Source organism: Meles meles, chromosome 2, assembly GCF_922984935.1.
Source record: "Meles meles chromosome 2, mMelMel3.1 paternal haplotype, whole genome shotgun sequence".
NCBI classification, from domain to species: Eukaryota; Metazoa; Chordata; class Mammalia; order Carnivora; family Mustelidae; genus Meles; species Meles meles.
Window position 1 is genome coordinate 168185487 of NC_060067.1, and position 18966 is coordinate 168204452.

General features: G+C 39.3%; 1 protein-coding gene across 2 annotated transcripts in view; it reads left to right on the forward strand.

The window, feature by feature from the left end:
• The first annotated feature begins 1236 nt into the window (after positions 1–1236).
• The window catches only part of SLC18A1 (solute carrier family 18 member A1), a 30564-nt gene continuing 12834 nt past the window's right edge, over positions 1237–18966 (forward strand). Inside the window, exons 1-10 of one of the 2 annotated variants that reach the window (XM_045997715.1) lie at positions 1237–1289; positions 3113–3334; positions 4001–4364; positions 5020–5078; positions 8298–8381; positions 9226–9318; positions 15639–15728; positions 15973–16016; positions 18076–18136; positions 18218–18313. In XM_045997715.1, coding sequence (XP_045853671.1) covers positions 3211–3334; positions 4001–4364; positions 5020–5078; positions 8298–8381; positions 9226–9318; positions 15639–15728; positions 15973–16016; positions 18076–18136; positions 18218–18313 — 1015 coding nt within the window. In that variant the 5' untranslated portion in view covers positions 1237–1289; positions 3113–3210. The remainder of the gene's footprint in view (positions 1290–3112; positions 3335–4000; positions 4365–5019; positions 5079–8297; positions 8382–9225; positions 9319–15638; positions 15729–15972; positions 16017–18075; positions 18137–18217; positions 18314–18966) is intronic. The other variant, XM_045997714.1, reaches the window with a different exon arrangement.

Here is an 18966-nt window from a genome sequence, read left to right on the forward strand (position 1 = left end):
GAATCCTTATAAGTAAAGGGAGTAGATAGGAAACTAAGAATTAGGGAGACAGAGAGAGAGAGAGAGAGAGAGAGAGAGAAAGTGTGTGTGTGTGTGTGTGTGTGTGTGTGTGTGTGTGTGTGTGTGTGTGAGTGAAATGAGTTAGTGCTTTGCTGCTGCCTTGAAGGTGGAAGGGAGCTGCAAGCCAAGAAACACAGGCCACTTCTAGAAGCTAAAAATGGGCAAGGAAACAGATTTTTTCCTGGAACCTCCAGAAAAATTGCAGTTCTGTAAACACCTTGATTTTTAGTTCAATACAACCTATTTTGGAGTTCTGACCTCCAGATCTCTAAGATAATAAATTTGTGCTGTTTTAAGCCACGAAATTTGTGGTAATTTGTTAAAGCAGCAACAGGAAACTCATATGCTCCCTTAATGTCCTTGCCCCTTGCCCTTATTTCTCTTTTCACGTTTCCTCTAAAACTCTTTCCTTCTTTTTTGACCCTAAATTGAAAATCCTCAAGTTACTTAAAACAGGAGGGAACATGAATTAGAAATATCTGCTGCTGCTTTTGTTCTTTTGTGAATTGTTTATGTTCTTTGCCCCACTGGTGACTCTTAAGTTCAGAAAAATATAGATCTGTAGTTGTACTCCAAGACCCCACAATGAGCAACACTCTCTTCTGTAGCCATTAATTCAGTCATCCATACAAGAAATAGTTGTTGGAAGCCACTGTATGCCCGGCAATCTGCTAACATTGAGATGCAAAGACGGCAGTACTATCTATGCTTTAGAGGAAATAGAGGTTGGATTTTTATGATTTGAGAACAATATGCATAAATTTTTGTTTGTTTCAGTCTGGTGGATGTTCCAAGATTTGTTTCTTTCTGGAAAGCAATTGGGGTACATGGAGTCTCTTTCACTAAGTAACAAGGGACAGGAACTGTACTCTGGCTTCATCCAATCTTCCAATTTATATTCAGACCTAGGCAAGAGTTAATGAATTCAATGATAGATAAGCACAGATGAAAAACAGCACAGCCCAGTCCATCTTTGCTTAGGATAATTTCCCCCTCGCTTTATCCTCTCCAGTTCTGCTTTCCTGTCTCTGACGCAGGGAACTAAGGCTCTGAATGAAACCTGTTGGAAGTTCCAATTAAATCTTTGTGGACAAAGGGCACACATGACATCCTCAGATAACAGGTGGCAATAAATCTATCAGAACATCCACTCAGAGAACAGAGTCCCTTCTGAACTGCTAACAGCTGCCAATACCTCACTGAGTACCTCACACGAGATGGGCTCTAAGGTAAGGTGCTTCTTTCCATGGACACATTTAATCTTTTCTTATAATTTGTCTCTTAACAGAGAATTTTGACTCTAAGGTAAAGTTTACTACTGATTGCTTGGCAAATTCTTGGTTTGGTTTTGTTTGGTTTGGTTGTGTTTTTTTGATCTGTCTTTACAGTACTTATTCCATTTTACATCTTCAGGTTTCTATTGCTTTTTTTTTTTTTTTTGTCTTTTAATTTTTTCCTTACGTATCCCAGGTAAATTTGTATTTAGAAACACTATCTTTATGTAGAGAAATGAAAGATCTTAAATGATTGCATGTATTTTCTGGTTAAAACTTATCTGGGGATTTTGTTCCATGGGGATCTCTTGGTCACTTAGAACTATAGAATGGATGATCTCCCGGCTCTGGTCTTAGCAGAACAGAGTAGCTCAGTGCTTGGGATACTCCGAACATTTAAAACTCACCATTGAACTCCAGTGATAATCACTTAAAATTATTTGCTTCTTGTAAAGTATGTTAATTATGAAAGTAGTCAATTAAAAAATATTTAGGAACTACAGAAAAGGAAAAAGAAACTAAAATTAAATTAGTAATTATAATAGCTGACACTTGAGTATGTATTTTTCTAATTTTTAAAAATATCACACATAATTTTTTATACAATTGAAGTCAAGCTGCAAATATATTTACTATCTTTTTTAACTTAATATATTGGGTATTTCTAAGTCACTGAAATTATTAAAAAATGATTTTTAAGAGCTGTTTATATTCCATGATTAAAATGTTTGATTTTTTCACTAATGTAAATAATTCAACAATTAGTAATTTTAAACATAAATCTTTGGCCACACTTCTGATTTTTTCCTTAAGATATGTTCTGAAAAGTAGAGTTACTTAAAAGTAGAATTACTGAATCAAAGGTTACATTAATTTTAGAGCCTGATGCATTTCATGACAGTAATATATATTAAAATGTATATGACTGATATTGCTGATATCATAATTGAAGTCATACACACATGCAAAAAATTCTCTGAAACTGCTATTACCTGAAGTTTAACAAAATATTGTGACTTAATGCTGACTAATGACATGAAATCCTAAGTAGAGAACTAATTATGATAGTATTTTATTTACACACAGTTTAACACACCTTACTGAGCAGAGATTTATAGCTCAAATAACATAGAAGTGCTTCAAATACCACAGAATGAGGGAAGATGGTGGACTATAATACTGCAAGTTAAAAATGCTTGGAGTTTCATTCCGGTTTGACATGAACTATGTGAAACGGATCTCTTAGCCTTCCGAGTCTCATATTTCTCATCCGTGAACTGACAGTGTTGGTCTAGGTCAGTGTTTCTCTGGGCACCACAAGTAACACTTGTAGCACATGACATATTTTGGGGTGGTAGAGACCATAGGCTATAATTTTGAATTAATGTACACACATGAACCATAATTTGTTTTGTATGGCACATTTTTAAAACAATAATGGTTTAGTTTTTATAAAGAGTGGATTTAGAGGAAAAGATTGAACAAGTAATAATACAAGTAGGCTTCAAATATTGGCATAAACTATCAAAGTCATAGGCATTTTAGACACAGAGCTAAGTGAACAGAGCTAGAATCTGCTTAATGTGCTAGGTAGAATTCCAGATATAAAAAGCCAGTAAGCAGTGCTTTCTTAGAAGGCAATCTGAGAACCAGGTGGAATTATTGAGATGTATAGGAAGTAAGCAGAGACACAAGCAAAGAAATGGTTCCAATACATCCTAGTATTTGCAACTACTTGCACTTTTCATTTTATTAGTGAGTTTCACTTGTCTGGGCAGAATTTCTCCCCTCTTCTATAAAGGCTGCAGAAGACCTATAGCTGCAACGGGACCTTTCATAAGAAACTGGAGAAGACGCTCCCAGCCCAGCCATCACCATGCCCAGGGTGTTTTTGGACACTCCTCAGCAGTTGCTAAAGGAGGGGAGAGAGTCACGGAAGCTGGTACTTGTGGTGGTATTTGTTGCTCTGCTTCTGGACAACATGCTGCTTACTGTAGTGGGTATGTTTGGGTCTTTATGCTGGGGGTTAATTTGCTCTGGGCCCCAGCAGGCAGCATACACCCTGATAAAATTCAGCAGTGAGTGGACTTGAGAATTTTTCTTTTTTGCTTAGAAAACACAAAATAGAAAACAAGATTCAGAAGTATCATGTGACTTGCCTTAGGTGCCCAGTTGGGGTTCAAGCTATAACCAACTGACTCCAGAGCTGGAGTTTCTTACACTATACTTCCCTGCCCCTACCATTTCTATGCTCTGCCATCTTTATATGAGAGCTGAAACAATAAGACAGAGACTACCTTCTTCCATCTCAGTTGTGAAAGTAACCATCGGTAACTTGAAATTTTCTCCACTCTCTGCCTGCATGTCCAAGAAAAATTTTGAAAACTCCATAGGTATTGATTTTGTGCTTACAACTAAATGTTAGCAAGTAGGTGATTGGCCAATACAGAATTCAGGAATAATGAGGACCAGTTGTATGTGGGTTGGAATTTAGGTACTTAATCTAATAGGATAATTTGGCATGTACAGTTCTTTAAGTAGGCTTCAAATTATGTCACTTAGACAGCTTCCTTAAACATGAATATAAAGCTCATAATAATGCCCCTGAACAAGTTAGTGTTAAAAAGTGTCCTTGGCTCTCATTGTTTGTCCTTCTCGATTTTCAGTGCCCATTATACCGAACTTCTTGTATGCCACAGAATTCAAAGAAATCAACAGTCCTCTCTACCTTGGTTCCACCACAATTTCTCAACATGTCCTTACTTCTCCTACCTACTCCACCATCTTCTCCTTCTTTGATAACAACACCGTGGCTATCGAAGAAAGTGCACCCAATGGCACAGCATGGACAGTTGACAATACTGGCACCATCCCCCCTCCAGTCACTGGGGCCATCCTAACACAACAAAACAACTGCTTGCAAGGCACAGAGTTTCTGGAGGAAGAGAACATACGGGTTGGGTTTCTGTTTGCTTCAAAGGCTCTGATGCAACTTCTGGTCAACCCATTTGTGGGACCTCTCACCAACAGGTATTTCAATGGGTACAGTGCTCTACATGGTACTCACTGGCTCAGGAGTAAGAGGATGATAGGCTGAGGTATCATAAAGGTAATTAGAATGGAAAAAGAAGGAAAACTCACTTGTCCATCTCCAGGGCAATCAACTGTTTGGAAAACTGGTTACCCAAAGGATAACATGATATTGATGACATGCCATAGGCTTCAAATTTTCTTAGTGATGTAATGACTATTGAGCACCAAAAAACAAAACAAACAAAAACAAACAACAACATAAAAAACAACCAGTGATCAGAAGTATACTGCTGATGTTATTTCAGTGCCTTGAAACATGGTTCCAAGGCAGGACTACTGCAATCTGGAGCGCTGGCTTGTTAGCAATGTTTGGGGTTATCCTGATGTTTCAAAGGGATATACACTCTAACTAGGTCATCCTTTCTGGAAAAAAGGATTTGGGCCCTGTTCTATGGGTAAATTTGCATGTTTGTTCATTTACTTATACAAGTTAGTATATCACGTCCTATCTGTACACCTGCACTCAGAGACACTTTTTCCATGTACTCAAATAACTGCATTTCTCTTCCCAATCACATGAAAAAAAAAAATACAGCCCAAGTATATGGATGCCTATTGGACTGTATCTTTATTCTTCGTAATTCTCTTTTAGGATTGGATATCACATCCCCATGTTTGCTGGCTTTGTTATCCTGTTTCTCTCCACAGTTAGTAAGTAAATTGCTTCCTCTTCTATTTCTTTCATTGATTACCTTTGATTTTATCACATGCACTACAATGCAGAGAGTAGGGTCAAGTTAGCTAATTAGGCATCTGACTAAATGGTCTATGACACTGCTTTAAATCCTTTGCAATTTTGAATATGGCTATTAGACCAGTAGTGGCAAATCAGTCTAGTTGAAATTTGTATATTCTGCTATAGAAGAACAGATACTTTACTTCCTTCAGCTGGGGAAAATTGTAAAGTTTGTTTTAATAGATACCCTGTTATGTGTGTGTGTGTCAGTAGTCCCTTGAATGAGGTTAGTCCAAATATCCCAACTTTGGGAAGAGGTTGTATTATTTTGATACACAAAGGTAAAGGACCGCCAGCAAAGGATCTAAATTGGACAATAGCAACTAGATAATACCAAAAAGTATACTGCCTTTAGGTAAGGATGTTAAAGGTTATAGCTTAGAGAAATAAATTAGCTAAAAAAACAAGAAAGAGAAAGACAAATAGTCTACCCACTATCAGATAAATGTTCTAATAAAATAGAGATGGGGTAAGAACAGGAAGTAAACAAATTTTGTCTGGAAATTTACCCTGAGAATTAAAATAAGGAGAAATGATGGGGGGTGGTGTGTGGTGGGAGGTTAACTGGAGAAGGCAGCCTCTCCTTTGGTGGCTCCCTGATACCTCTGCTGATTCTGCTCCCAATAACAGATCTCCTTCTTTCTGTTTTCTTATCAACTTTTAGTTACTTTTCTGCCTTTTCTGTTGCTCCTCCTCAAGTTTTCTTCCCTTTCAGCATATGGCTTGACTCTTCTCAACCAATACTTAACAGGAATTTGTTAGAGTCAATGCTGGAGGTTGCAAAGAGCAGGAACTTGATGTGTAAAGTTCTGAGAACTGGAGCTTACTTGTGTAAATTCTAGTAAATCAAAGAAAATGAGGGAATTCAAGTTAGAAATGTTTATTGAACTTCTAGAATCTCAGGCTATGCCAAATAATAAATTAAAAACTAATAGGATTCTTAAAAAAAAATTAAAAAAAAAACCTAATAGGATTCTTTGTTTCCTCAAATGAGACTCATAATTTTCTCCAAAAACCTTTATGTAGCACACATGTGTCTTGATGGCAGAAGTCACTGGGGAAAGATAAAGAATGAAATGACATGGTTCCAGCCTAGGAGTTGGGGAGATACAAAAAACACCCTGCAAAATAGGATAATGCTAGACTATTGTGAACTCTTTAGCATAAGAACATTGCTGGATTCTCTTCAATTAAATAATTATTGTTTCCATGTCATAACCAGTGTTGCTAAACTAAGCTGGCCGAATTCTAGCAAATATTTGGTCTTTAGGGAATCTTATGGGGGCATCTCTTTAGAGTTTTTTAAATATTAAAGAGGTTGCTGATGTCCCTTACCACCATTAAGGACCCCTAACTGAGACACATGCTTAATCTAATTTGGAGCGACATGGTAACCCATGTTGGGGGTAAAGTGAGAAAGAAATTATTTTGGTTTTCCTACATAGGGTGACCAACCTTTCTACTTTGTCTTGGATTCAGGGGCCTCCCAGAATATACAAAGTCCTTGGCAAACTGGGAAAAGTTGGCCATTCTATTCTCAAAGGACATAGGAATAGAGGTACCTGGGTGGCTCAGTCAGTTAAGCATCTGCCTTCAGCTCAAGTCATGATCCCAGAGTCCTGAAATTGAGTCTGTCTTTGGGGTCCCTGCTCCTCCAGAAGCCTGCTTCTCCCTCTGCCCATCACTCTCCCTACTTGTGCTCTTTTCTCTGTCAAATAAGTAAATAAATAAAATCTTTTAAAAATATTTCTAAAAAAGGAAATAGGAATAACTAACCTTGAACAGACTGGAAATCAGAAGGCCTAGGAGAAAGTATTGGAAGCCCAGCGAAGAGAGACCAAACACGTGCGTGTTTGGGAGACAGTGTGATCACATGAAGCAGTAATGGGAGAAGATTACAAGACATCAAACAACCCAATATATCTGTAATGAAAGGGTAAAGGGATTCAGACTCTGATGATTCAGATACTTTGGGGGAATTTTTTCTTTCAAGGGCATTGTCTTGGAAAAGAGGTGAGACATGTCTGGATTTACCAAGCTTATCTCCAACACCATATAATTTAGTTTTTGATAACATATTCCTGTTTGGTAGTCAGTTTTGTGTATGCTAGTCTCACGTAGATGGAACCTCTTAAAGGACATGAACTGGACGTTTTCTTTATTTCACATGATGTAGTATAGTTTTATATCTAATATTACTTAATACATACTCACTGATTTGATTTGGCTAAAATAGGTTTCACTATAAGATAAGAGGAAATATCTGATTGGATCATAAGATACTATTTTCTACCCAATGCCTGTGGTCCTTCAATTACACATAGCTTTTTTTTTTTAAATTTTATTTATTTATTTATTTTTATTTGTTTATTTACAGCATAACAGTGTTCATTGTTTTGGCATCACACCCAGTGCTCCATGCAGTACGTGCCCTCCCTATTACCCACCACCTGGTTCCTCAACCTCCCACCCCACCCCCCCCCGCCGCCCCTTCATAACCCTCTGGTTGTTTTTCAGAGTCCATAGTCTCTCATGGTTCATCTCCCCTTCCAGATTCCCTCAACTCCCTCTCCTCTCCATCTCCCCATGTCCTCCATGTTATTTGTTATGCTCCACAAATAAGTGAGACCATATGATACTTGACTCTCTCTGCTTGACTTATTTCGCTCAGCATAATTTCTTCCATTCCTGTCCATGTTGCTACACATAGCTTTTATTCCCTCACTGTTGATGACCCAATGGAGCCCAACAATGTCAAAGGTAAAATATGGGTATTGAATATGAAGGATTGAGAAGTAGGGTCTAAGGGCATTATACTTATTGGACAGCTTGATTCCAGTGGACAAGATATTGAGCTTTGGGCCAGAAATGTGAAAATCCAGGCTTCCATCCACTGTGTGGTAAATTGGTTTGTGTTTCTGTGGCTTCTTAGTCTTCATGTCAATTAAAATACAATCCTGATTAAGGTGTGGGAGATTATAAAGACAACTCCAAGAACAGGGGAGCAATGATCATCCTTTATTAAAACATATACATAGTGGTTCATATCTATAATATCATGGGCACATTTTCTTGTGGTGAGGGAACAAAGACAATTTGCTTACTGGAGCATTCTTGCTATTCTCTATACACAGTGTTTGCTTTTTCTGGTACCTATACCCTACTGTTTGTGGCCCGAACCCTTCAAGGCATTGGATCTTCATTTTCATCTGTTGCAGGTAATGCTCACACACACACACACACACACACACACACACACACACATCTCTTACTACCTTCAGACCCTGTAAGATTTATGAATAGGTAGGAAAGTATCCTAGTGGGCAGAAATTATGATTCAAAACAAGGTAATTGTAGAGTTATTATCAGTGTTATAAATTCCTAAGCCTGACATAACTTTCTCTGATAATATTTAGATACAGACAGCTCAGGGCAAAGCAAGCCCAATGTAAAACCATGAAGTAAACCAGACTTTTATTTAATGGCCCTCTATGGTCTTTTCTTTGCACACCCCCATCATTTTATAATAAAATAACGCTAATACTACCAGTAACACTATCACTTTTCAAAGTATCATCAAATACAATATTTAACGTAATCCTATGAGTAGCTATTTTATGCCATTTTACACATGAGTAAATGATAAGAGATCCCAGACCATGCTATCTTCCACATGTCTTCTGCACTTCCCTCTTCCTTGGGCACTTCCACTGAACAGAATAGTGTTCTGTGCTTATAGATTTTCCTTTGACTTACTCCATGACCATTCATTCAGAGAAATGTGCTAGGAAATAATAAAATGCAATGAAATGCTGTATTAATGGACAGTGGTATTCTGTATTACCCTTCCCAGAGACTTTTGTATTTCTAATGATATTGTGAACAGAAGGAGTAAGCAATGTGGGAATTTTGGGGGATCAGTGGAGACAGTATTTGTAAAATAGCATGGGCTAATTTTTATAAGACCCCTCAAACTGTACACTAAGTATAGAACAGGGATTCTGTGAGAGAGGCAGACAGAGGGCTCCAGTATGCCAGCTCCTTATCTCCCTCTCCTTTCAGGTCTTGGGATGCTGGCAAGTGTCTACACTGATGACAATGAGAGAGGGCATGCCATGGGAATTGCCTTGGGAGGCCTGGCTTTGGGAGTGCTGGGTAAGTGGCACTTGGTCTCAAATCTAGGTTCAAAGGGTAAGATACTGCATCGTCTTCGAAGATGCTCCATGAGGCAAGTGTTCCCAAGGGTCATGGAAGATAGGATTTTCTTTCTTTTTCTATCCAATCATGTTTTGAGTCCTGAAGTTTTTCCAAGGAAAGGCAAAATCCCTTTTCTGTTAAGAAGCTTAATAGTCCTAGTGCACATGGAACCTTCTCCAGAATAGATCACATCCTGGGTCACAAATCAGGTCTCAACCGGTATCAAAAGATTAGGGTCATTCCCTGCATATTTTCAGACCACAATGTTCTGAAGCTAGAACTCAATCACAAGAGGAAAGCTGGAAAGAACCCAAATACATGGAGACTAAACAGCATCCTTCTAAAGAATGAATGGGTCAACCAGGAAATTAAAGAAGAATTGAAAAAATTCATGGAAACAAATGATAATGAAAACACAACAGTTCAAAATCTGTGGGACACAGCAAAGGCAGTCCTGAGAGGAAAATATATAGCGGTACAAGCCTTTCTCAAGAAACAAGAAAGGTCTCAAGTACACAACCTAACCCTACGTGTAAAGGAGCTGGAGAAAGAACAAGAAAGAAACCCTAAACCCAGCAGGAGAAGAGAAATCATAAAGATCAGAGCAGAAATCAATGAAATAGAAACCAAATAAACAATAGAAAAAAAATCAATGAAACTAGGAGCTGGTTCTTTGAAAGAATCAGTAAGATTGATAAACCCCGGGGCGCCTGAGTGGCTCAGTGGTTTAAGCCTCTGCCTTCGGCTCAGGTCATGATCTCAGGGTCCTGGGATCGAGCCCCGCATCAGGCTCGCTGCTCAGCGGGGAGCCTGCTTCCCTCTCTCTCTCTCTCTCTCTCTGCCTGCCTCTCTGCCTACTTGTGATCTCTCTCTCTGTCAAATAAATAAAATAAATTCTTAAAAAAAAAAAAAAAGATTGATAAGCCCCTGGCCAGACTCATCAAAAAGAAAAGAGAAAGGACCCAAATCAATAAAATCATGAATGAAAGAGGAGAGATCACAACTAACACCAAAGAAATACAGACAATTATAAGAACATACTATGAGCAACTCTACGCCAACAAATTGGACAATCTGGAAGAAATGGATGCATTCCTAGAGACATATAAACTACCACAACTGAACCAGGAAGAAACAGAAAACCTGAACAGGCCCATAACCAGTAAGGAGATTGAAACAGTCATCAAAAATCTCCAAACAAACAAAAGCCCAGGGCCAGACGGCTTCCCAGGGGAATTCTACCAAACATTTAAAGAAGAACTAATTCCTATTCTCCTGAAACTGTTCCAAAAAATAGAAATGGGGGGCGCCTGGGTGGCTCAGTGGTTTAAGCCTCTGCCTTCGGCTCAGGTCATGATCTCAGGGTCCTGGGATCGAGCCCCGCATCGGGCTCTCGGTTCAGTGAGGAGTGTGTTTCTCTCTCTCTCTCTGCCTGCCTCTCTGACTACTTGTGACTTCTCTCTCTCTGTCAAATAAATAAATAAAATATTAAGAAAAATAGAAATGGAAGGAAAACTTCCAAACTCATTTTATGAGGCCAGCATCACCTTGATCCCAAAACCAGACAAGGATCCCACCAAAAAAGAGAACTACAGACCAATATCCTTGATGAACACAGACGCAAAAATTCTCGCCAAAATACTAGCCAATAGGATTCAACAGTACATTAAAAGGATTATTCACCACGATCAAGTGGGGTTTATTCCAGGGCTGCAGGGTTGGTTCAACATCCGCAAATCAATCAATGTGATACAACACATTAATAAAAGAAAGAACAAGAACCATATGACACTCTCAATAGATGCTGAAAAAGCATTTGACAAAGTACAGCATCCCTTCCTGATCAAAACTCTATAAAGTGTAGGGATAGAGGGCACATACCTCAATATTATCAAAGCCATCTATGAAAAACCCACCGCAAATATCATTCTCAATGGAGAAAAACTGAAAGCTTTTCCGTTAAGGTCAGGAACACAGCAGGGATGTCCATTATCACCACTGCTATTCAACATAGTACTAGAAGTCCTAGCCTCAGCAATCAGACAACAAAAAGAAATTAAAGGCATCCAAATCGGCAAAGAAGAAGTCAAACTATCACTCTTCGCAGATGATATGATACTATATGTGGAAAACCCAAAAGACTCCACTGCAAAACTGCTAGAACTTGTCCAGGAATTCAGTAAAGTGTCAGGATATAAAATCAATGCACAGAAATCAGTTGCATTTCTGTACACCAACAACAAGACAGAAGAAAGAGAAATTAAGGAGTCAATCCCATTTACAATTGTACCCAAAACTATAAGATACCTAGGAATAAACCTAACCAAAGAGACTAAGAATCTATACACAGAAAATTATAAAGTACTCATGAAAGAAATTGAGGAAGACACAAAAAAATGGAAAAATGTTCCATGCTCCTGGATTGGAAGAATAAATATTGTGAAAATGTCTATGCTACCTAAAGCAATCTACACATTTAATGCAATCCCTATCAAAATACCATCCATTTTTTTCAAAGAAATGGAACAAATAATCCTCAAATTTATATGGAACCAGAAAAGACCTCGAATAGCCAAAGGAATATTGAAAAAGAAAGCCAAAGTTGGTGGCATCACAATTCCGGACTTCAAGCTCTATTACAAAGCTGTCATCATCAAGACAGCATGGTACTGGCACAAAAACAGACACATAGATCAGTGGAACAGAATAGAGAGCCCAGAAATCGACCCTCAACTCTATGGTCAACTAATCTTCAACAACGCAGGAAAGAATGTCCAATGGAAAAAAGACAGCCTCTTCAATAAATGGTGCTGGGAAAATTGGACAGCCACATGCAGAAAAATGAAATTGGACCACTTCCTTACACCACACACGAAAATAGACTCCAAATGGATGAAGGACCTCAACGTGAGAAAGGAATCCATCAAAATCCTTGAGGAGAATGCAGGCAGCAACCTCTTCGACCTCAGCCGTAACAACATCTTCCTAGGAACAACGGCAAAGGCAAGGGAAGCAAGGGCAAAAATGAACTATTGGGATTTCATCAAGATCAAAAGCTTTTGCACAGCAAAGGAAACAGTTCACAAAACCAAAAGACAACTGACAGAATGGGAGAAGATATTTGCAAATGACGTATCAGATAAAGGGCTAGTGTCCAAAATCTATAAGGAACATAGCAAACTCAACACCCAAAGAACAAACAATCCAATCAAGAAATGGGCAGAGGACATGAACAGACATTTCTGCAAAGAAGACATCCAGGTGGCCAACAGACACATGAAAAAGTGCTCCACGTCACTCGGCATCAGGGAAATACAAATCAAAACCACAATGAGATATCACCTCACACCAGTCAGAATGGCTAAAATGAACAAGTCAGGAAATGACAGATGCTGGTGAGGATGCGGAGAAAGGGGAACCCTCCTCCACTGTTGGTGGGAATGCAAGCTGGTGCAACCACTCTGGAAAACAGCATGGAGGTTCCTCAAAATGTTGAAAATAGAACTACCCTATGACCCAGCAATTGCACTACTGGGTATTTACCCTAAAGATACAAACATAGTGATCCGAAGGGGCACGTGTACCCGAATGTTTATAGCAGCAATGTCTACAATAGCCAAACTATGGAAAGAACCTAGATGTCCATCAACAGATGAATGGATAAAGAAGAGGTGGTATATATACACAATGGAATACTATGCAGCCATCAAAAGAAATGAAATCTTGCCATTTGCGACGACGTGGATGGAACTAGAGCGTATCATACTTAGTGAAATAAGTCAATCGGAGAAAGACAACTATCATATGATCCCTGATATGAGGACATGGAGAAGCAACATGGGGGGTTAGGGGGATAGGAGAAGAATAAATGAAACAAGATGGGATTGGGAGGGAGACAAACCATAAATGACTCTTAATCTCACAAAACAAACTGGGGGTTGCTGGGGGGAGGTGGGATTGGGAGAGGGGGAGGGGGCTATGGACATTGGGGAGGGTATGTGCTATTGTGAGTGCTGTGAAGTGTGTAAACCTGGCGATTCACAGACCTGTACCCCTGGGGATAAAAATACATTATATGTTTATTTAAAAAAAAATTTTGGAAGGGGAGGCAAACCATAAGAGACTATGGACTCTGAAAAACAACCTGAGGGTTTTGAAGGGTCAGGGTTGGGAGGTTGGGGGAACAGGTGGTGGGTAATGGGGAGGGCACATTTTGCATGGAGCACTGGGTGTTGTGCAAAAACAATGAATACTGTTACGCTGAAAAAATAAATAAAATGGAAAAAAGAAAAAAAAAAGAAGCTTAATAGTCCATCACATCCTGGAAATGGAAGAAACCTAGTCTATTCCAGTGAGCAATATCCCATATATTAGCAGCTGCTGCCTCACCAGTACTTTCAAAATGAGAGGAGATCTTTGTTGGATTTTGTGCAAAATACATTGTAAACATAATCTCTTTTAATCCTCACACCATTGCCAAGAGGGAATGATTTTCTCCACTACAGAAACGAGGAATAAAAAAATGTTAAATAGCCATCCAAGTTTACATAGATAGAAAATGCCAGAGCCAGGATATAGACTCAAATTCTGGACTCAAACCCCAAACTCTAAACCATAACATATTTTCGTTGAGGTTCATTTCTCATATAGATTGATTGACTATTCCAAGTCACATATTTTATGGAACACTTACTATATGCTAAGGTCAATGCTAGCACACAGGGGATTTAGGTAAGAAGCCTCAAAAATGGTTTCTTCCCTAGAGGAGATCACAAGCTAGTTGAAGAGAAAACACCAAAGGTCTCTTCCTGGTACATGTCCACCCACCTCCCCCAAAACCATGGGAGAAAGGGGAACAAAAATCCTGCTCTCTGTCAATATCCATTTTCCCAAACATCCAAGCTAAAACTTTGGTACATCCTGGTCTCCTTTATCACTTCTCACTCTCAAATGGATAAACCCATTAATATTCTCTACAACCACTTCCTCAAGGTCAGTTCCTCATCACATCTCAGTTGGAACCAGCCTACTACCTGATTTCTTGTACCTTTCCTCCTTCCACAAAGGTGCCACCAGAAACTTGCTATGACCAGAGATGGTGGTATTTCTCCCCTGCTAAAACACGTTTCTTCACTGTCCACAAGACCAAGTAGATGCTTTATCTGGATATACAGGGCCCTTGATTATTCGGTCTCGACATTCCCCACCTCTACTTTTCCTCTCCCAAATACTCATATTCTAGTGACTGCACACTGAAAATTGATATTCTTCTATTTGTTATCCAACCACGCTCTTTAAAAAAATTTTTTATTTAAATTCAATTTAATTAACATATAGTGTTTTATTAGTTTTAGAGGTAGAATTCAGTGATTCATCAGTTGCATGTAGCACCCGGTGCTCATTATGTCAAGTGCCTTCCTTAATACCTTCACCCACTTACCCCACCTCCCCTCCCACCTCCCCTACAGCAACCCTGAGTTTGTTCCCTATAGCTAAGAGTTTTTAATGGTTTGCCTCCCTCTCTGTTTTCCTCTTAATTTATTTTTCCTTCCCTTCCTCCATGTTTATTTGTTTTGTTTCTTAAATTCCACATATGAGTGAAATCATGTGGCATTTGTTTTTCTTTGGCTGACTTATTTCACTTAGCATAATACACTCTAGTTCCATCCATGTCATTGCAAATGGTAAGCTTTCATTTTCTAATGCCTAATATTCCATCATATATACTACATTTTCTTTATCCATGCAGCTGTTGGACATTTGGGCTCCTTCCATATTTTGGCGTTTGTGGACATTGCTGCTGTAAACATTGAGGTGCATGTGCTCCTTTGAATCTCTATGTTTATATCCTTGGATACATACCTAGTAGTACAATTGCTGTGTTGTAGGGTAGCTGTGTTTTTAGCTTTTTGAGGAACCTCTATACTGCAACCACACTCTCTTTTATGATACCTCAGTGCTCTTCACTTATGCTTCTTCCCTACCTATATTACCCACTTGACAAAGCCCTGTGTTCACCTGAACACAATGAATCGTGCTTGCACAGCACCTTGTAGATTGAACCTTTACTGTTGAACTCTACTCTTCACCATGTTCTAATTATTTGGGTTCCCCTTCCCCACCCCCACAACATGCATTTTCTCTAGTAGAAAGTGAGCTCCTGAGAGCCAGGTCTTCTTCGAACCTTACATGGAGGTTCATTGAGTAAATGTGGACAAGTCACACCAACTAGGAATTTGTCCATACTTCTGAAATCTGTGCCTGCTTTGCCTTTCCAGTGGGAGCTCCTTTTGGAAGTGTGATGGATTCATTTGTTGGGCAGTCTTCACCCTTCCTCATATTGGCCTTCCTGGCACTACTGGATGGAGGTAAGTCACCATAAGAGGTCACCAGACAGATGATAGCTTAAGTCAGATTGGGAATGCACTATGCTGTGGTTTCAGTTTTGACATGCTTTAAAGATCAAGGACTTCCCTATTTTAGGAAAAAGGAAGAAACTCAGGGAGTTAGATCTGTACATGATAGGGTGATATCAATGTGGCTGTTATTAAAGCCTTCAACTAATCAGTGGACAAAATAAACTGTTTCTTTCTCTCCCACTTTCTTTCTTAGCACTCCAGCTGTGTATCCTACAGCCTTCCAAATTCTCTCCTGAGGTAAGTTGACACTAAGCTCCATTGCCAAAGGATATAGAGAATGAATATTTACAAAGACCCCTCCCCCCCAGATCATCCCTGTCAAAACAAAAGAAGAAAGATGAAGAGGAGTGGAATCAAAGAAAGTGAGAACTATACTTGGGTAGTGTCATATTTAGGGTAGCATTGGAGATGGTGGCGGGGAGGGGCAGTCTGGTCTGATATTGGACAAAGATGGAGGAAGGGCCTTATGAAGGATCAAGGAAATATTACAAAATTTATATGTATATAAACTCAGAACCAAAAGACAATGACATTGGGACCTGTATGTTCATAGTTACAATACCTCAGAGCTAGCAAAGATCTTAGAGGCTGTTTAGATAATCTCTCCCCAAAGAGCATCTTTATAGACTACCATTATATCAGGGTTAAATATCAGAGTTGGTATTTGTCTGACTCCAAGGCACAGATGTCTCTGGGAGATCCATATCAAACCACAAAGAATGAAAGATAAGGAAATACAGAAAGTATGGGGAAGTTTGAACTAAAAACCTTGATTTTATAGCCAACACAGACAAAAGTGTGAATAACCTCGGAACCCATTATTTTCAATTGGGATCTGAAAGGGTCAGTCTTGTGGGACTGAGCCCTTTACCTGTGGGGTCTGTGCTAACCTTAAGAAGTCAATGTAGAACTGAACTATATTATAAGACACCCAGCTGGTACCCTTAGAGATCCGAAGAATTGTTTGGTGGGAAAGCCCCCACATATGGTACCAAAAGTGTTGTAAGAGGAGAAGTTATTTTCCTTTAATATCTTTCTGCATGGTTTTGACTTAGATGATAATATTCTACATATTCAAAAATTCAATTATTATTTTTCTGCCTGTAGGAAATACCACTGTATGCATGCCATATTTTATTTAATCCCCTATGTTTAAACATTTAGGTAATTGCCAGTATTTTATAAAGAATGCTACAATTAATAACCTTATGAATATGCATTTTTATAAAATTGGAAGTAATCTATAGAATAAATTTCTAGAAGTGGAATTGTTAGGCTAAAGGCCTTATTGGACTTCTTTATGTGTATTTTTTGATTTAGCTTTTGTCTCTTTATTTTGAATTATATATTTAGTTTTAGTATCTCTGAATATTTTACGTACCCCTGTTAAGTATGCAGGGAGGGTTATTATATCAAAACCATTAAATTATTATCAGATAGAATGTAGTTAGTATCACAGATTAGGGCACAATGCTCAGGAAGTTTGTTAGAGGGAGAAGTTTCTGCTACTAAGTCAGGAAATACAGTGGAAAAGAAGGAGCCATTTAAGACTGACTTTGAGAATGGGTAGGATCTGGACCTGAAGAGAGAAAGAAGGTAGTTTAGGCAAAAACAAAAACAAAACAAAACAAAACAAAACAAAAAATCATGAACATAGTTTAGGCAAAAATAATCTGCTGGAATGCATGGGAGGAAAGTGGAGTGATTGAGTTTAATTGGAATAAAGATTTTCTGAGGGAAAGGGGAAATTAGAACTGAGCATTTAGGCTTGCATTTTAATCTGTATTTTCAAATACCTTCAGCTTGACTTGCCAATATGGCTCAAAATGGTCAGGATGAAGCCTCCAGAATGCTTGAAGATCTTTCTGAGTTATCACCTCTGGGCTCACCTTTGGGATTCAGTACACTACCTGTGTGCAAACATTAGCACCAGCTAGATCTCGTGGTGAGGCCCAAGACCAGGAGTCCAGACACCCATTGCCCATTGCTGGCCTTGCTGACAATCCACTTTCATCTAGTTGACGGTCATTTGAAAGCAAGAATTGTGTCTGGAATATGTTGTCTTACTCTTTGTGAATACCCCTGTGTTTGCCTTGCACACAAGAGGTATACTGCCAGCTGACTCTGTGACATTGGGGAAGTCACTTTATCTCCTTTGATTTGGGTGTCTGGTCTCTTCATTAAAGGAGCTGACATAGATGATCTCTAAGGTCCTGTCTGCATATTCTCAGATTCTATGACAATAGGAGAGATGTACACTGTATAAATGGAAGTTTTTTGTTGTCCATGTTTTCAGAGTGCCAGGGGGACTCCTCTCCTTACACTTCTCAAAGACCCTTATATCCTGGTGGCTGCAGGTAAGCTGAAAATGCCTCTCTTTGCAATGGGAGGGTCTGGGCTTCTGGGTAGCCCTGGTGTTCACAGAACTGTCTCTCCAGGCTCCCTCTGTTTTGCTAACATGGGAGTGGCCATGCTGGAGCCCACACTGCCCATCTGGATGATGCAGACCATGTGCTCACCTGAGTGGCAGTTAGGTAAGTAACCTTGTTCCTCAACTTGGGCTTAGGCAGAGGTGTGTGCCATGCAACTTTTTTCAGGTAATTGAGATGCACTATCAGGCCCAGGTCTTCAGAGTCACAGAGGCACAATATGCTTCCTTTGCAGAGTTATCTTCTCTGTCCATATCTGTAAATCAAACCTGAGTGGGCAGGCAGCACCTCCAAGAAGCGGCCCAAGAAAGGCAAGGTGGGAGGGGTTGAGAGGGGCTACATACCTAGCTATGTGGTAGAATGATCAATGATTTTTAGTCAAAAGTCCGCATTTTCATTTCAGTTCCATTGATTGGCTATGTAAACTTATGCAAACCACATCAATTTTCTGGGCACCAACTCTCTCATCTCTGAAATGGGCATTGGAATACTGTCTAGTTCAAAGGGTCATTTGAGAAATAAATGGCATAATATGTGGAAAAGCTTTGCACCTGCAGAATATTAATACGTACCACTACCATCCACACTTTTCTCTCTTCAACTCCCCTTCCCCTATATTAGTTTTTGCTGTTCTTTTGCCTATAACAAGGTGTTTATGGAGGCTTCCGGCTGGAAGATCTTCCTCTTCTTCATGGAGAGATGTCCCTGTGATTCATCTGAGTTTAGAGAGGAGGTTCTGGCCCTTCCCAGGAAGCCTG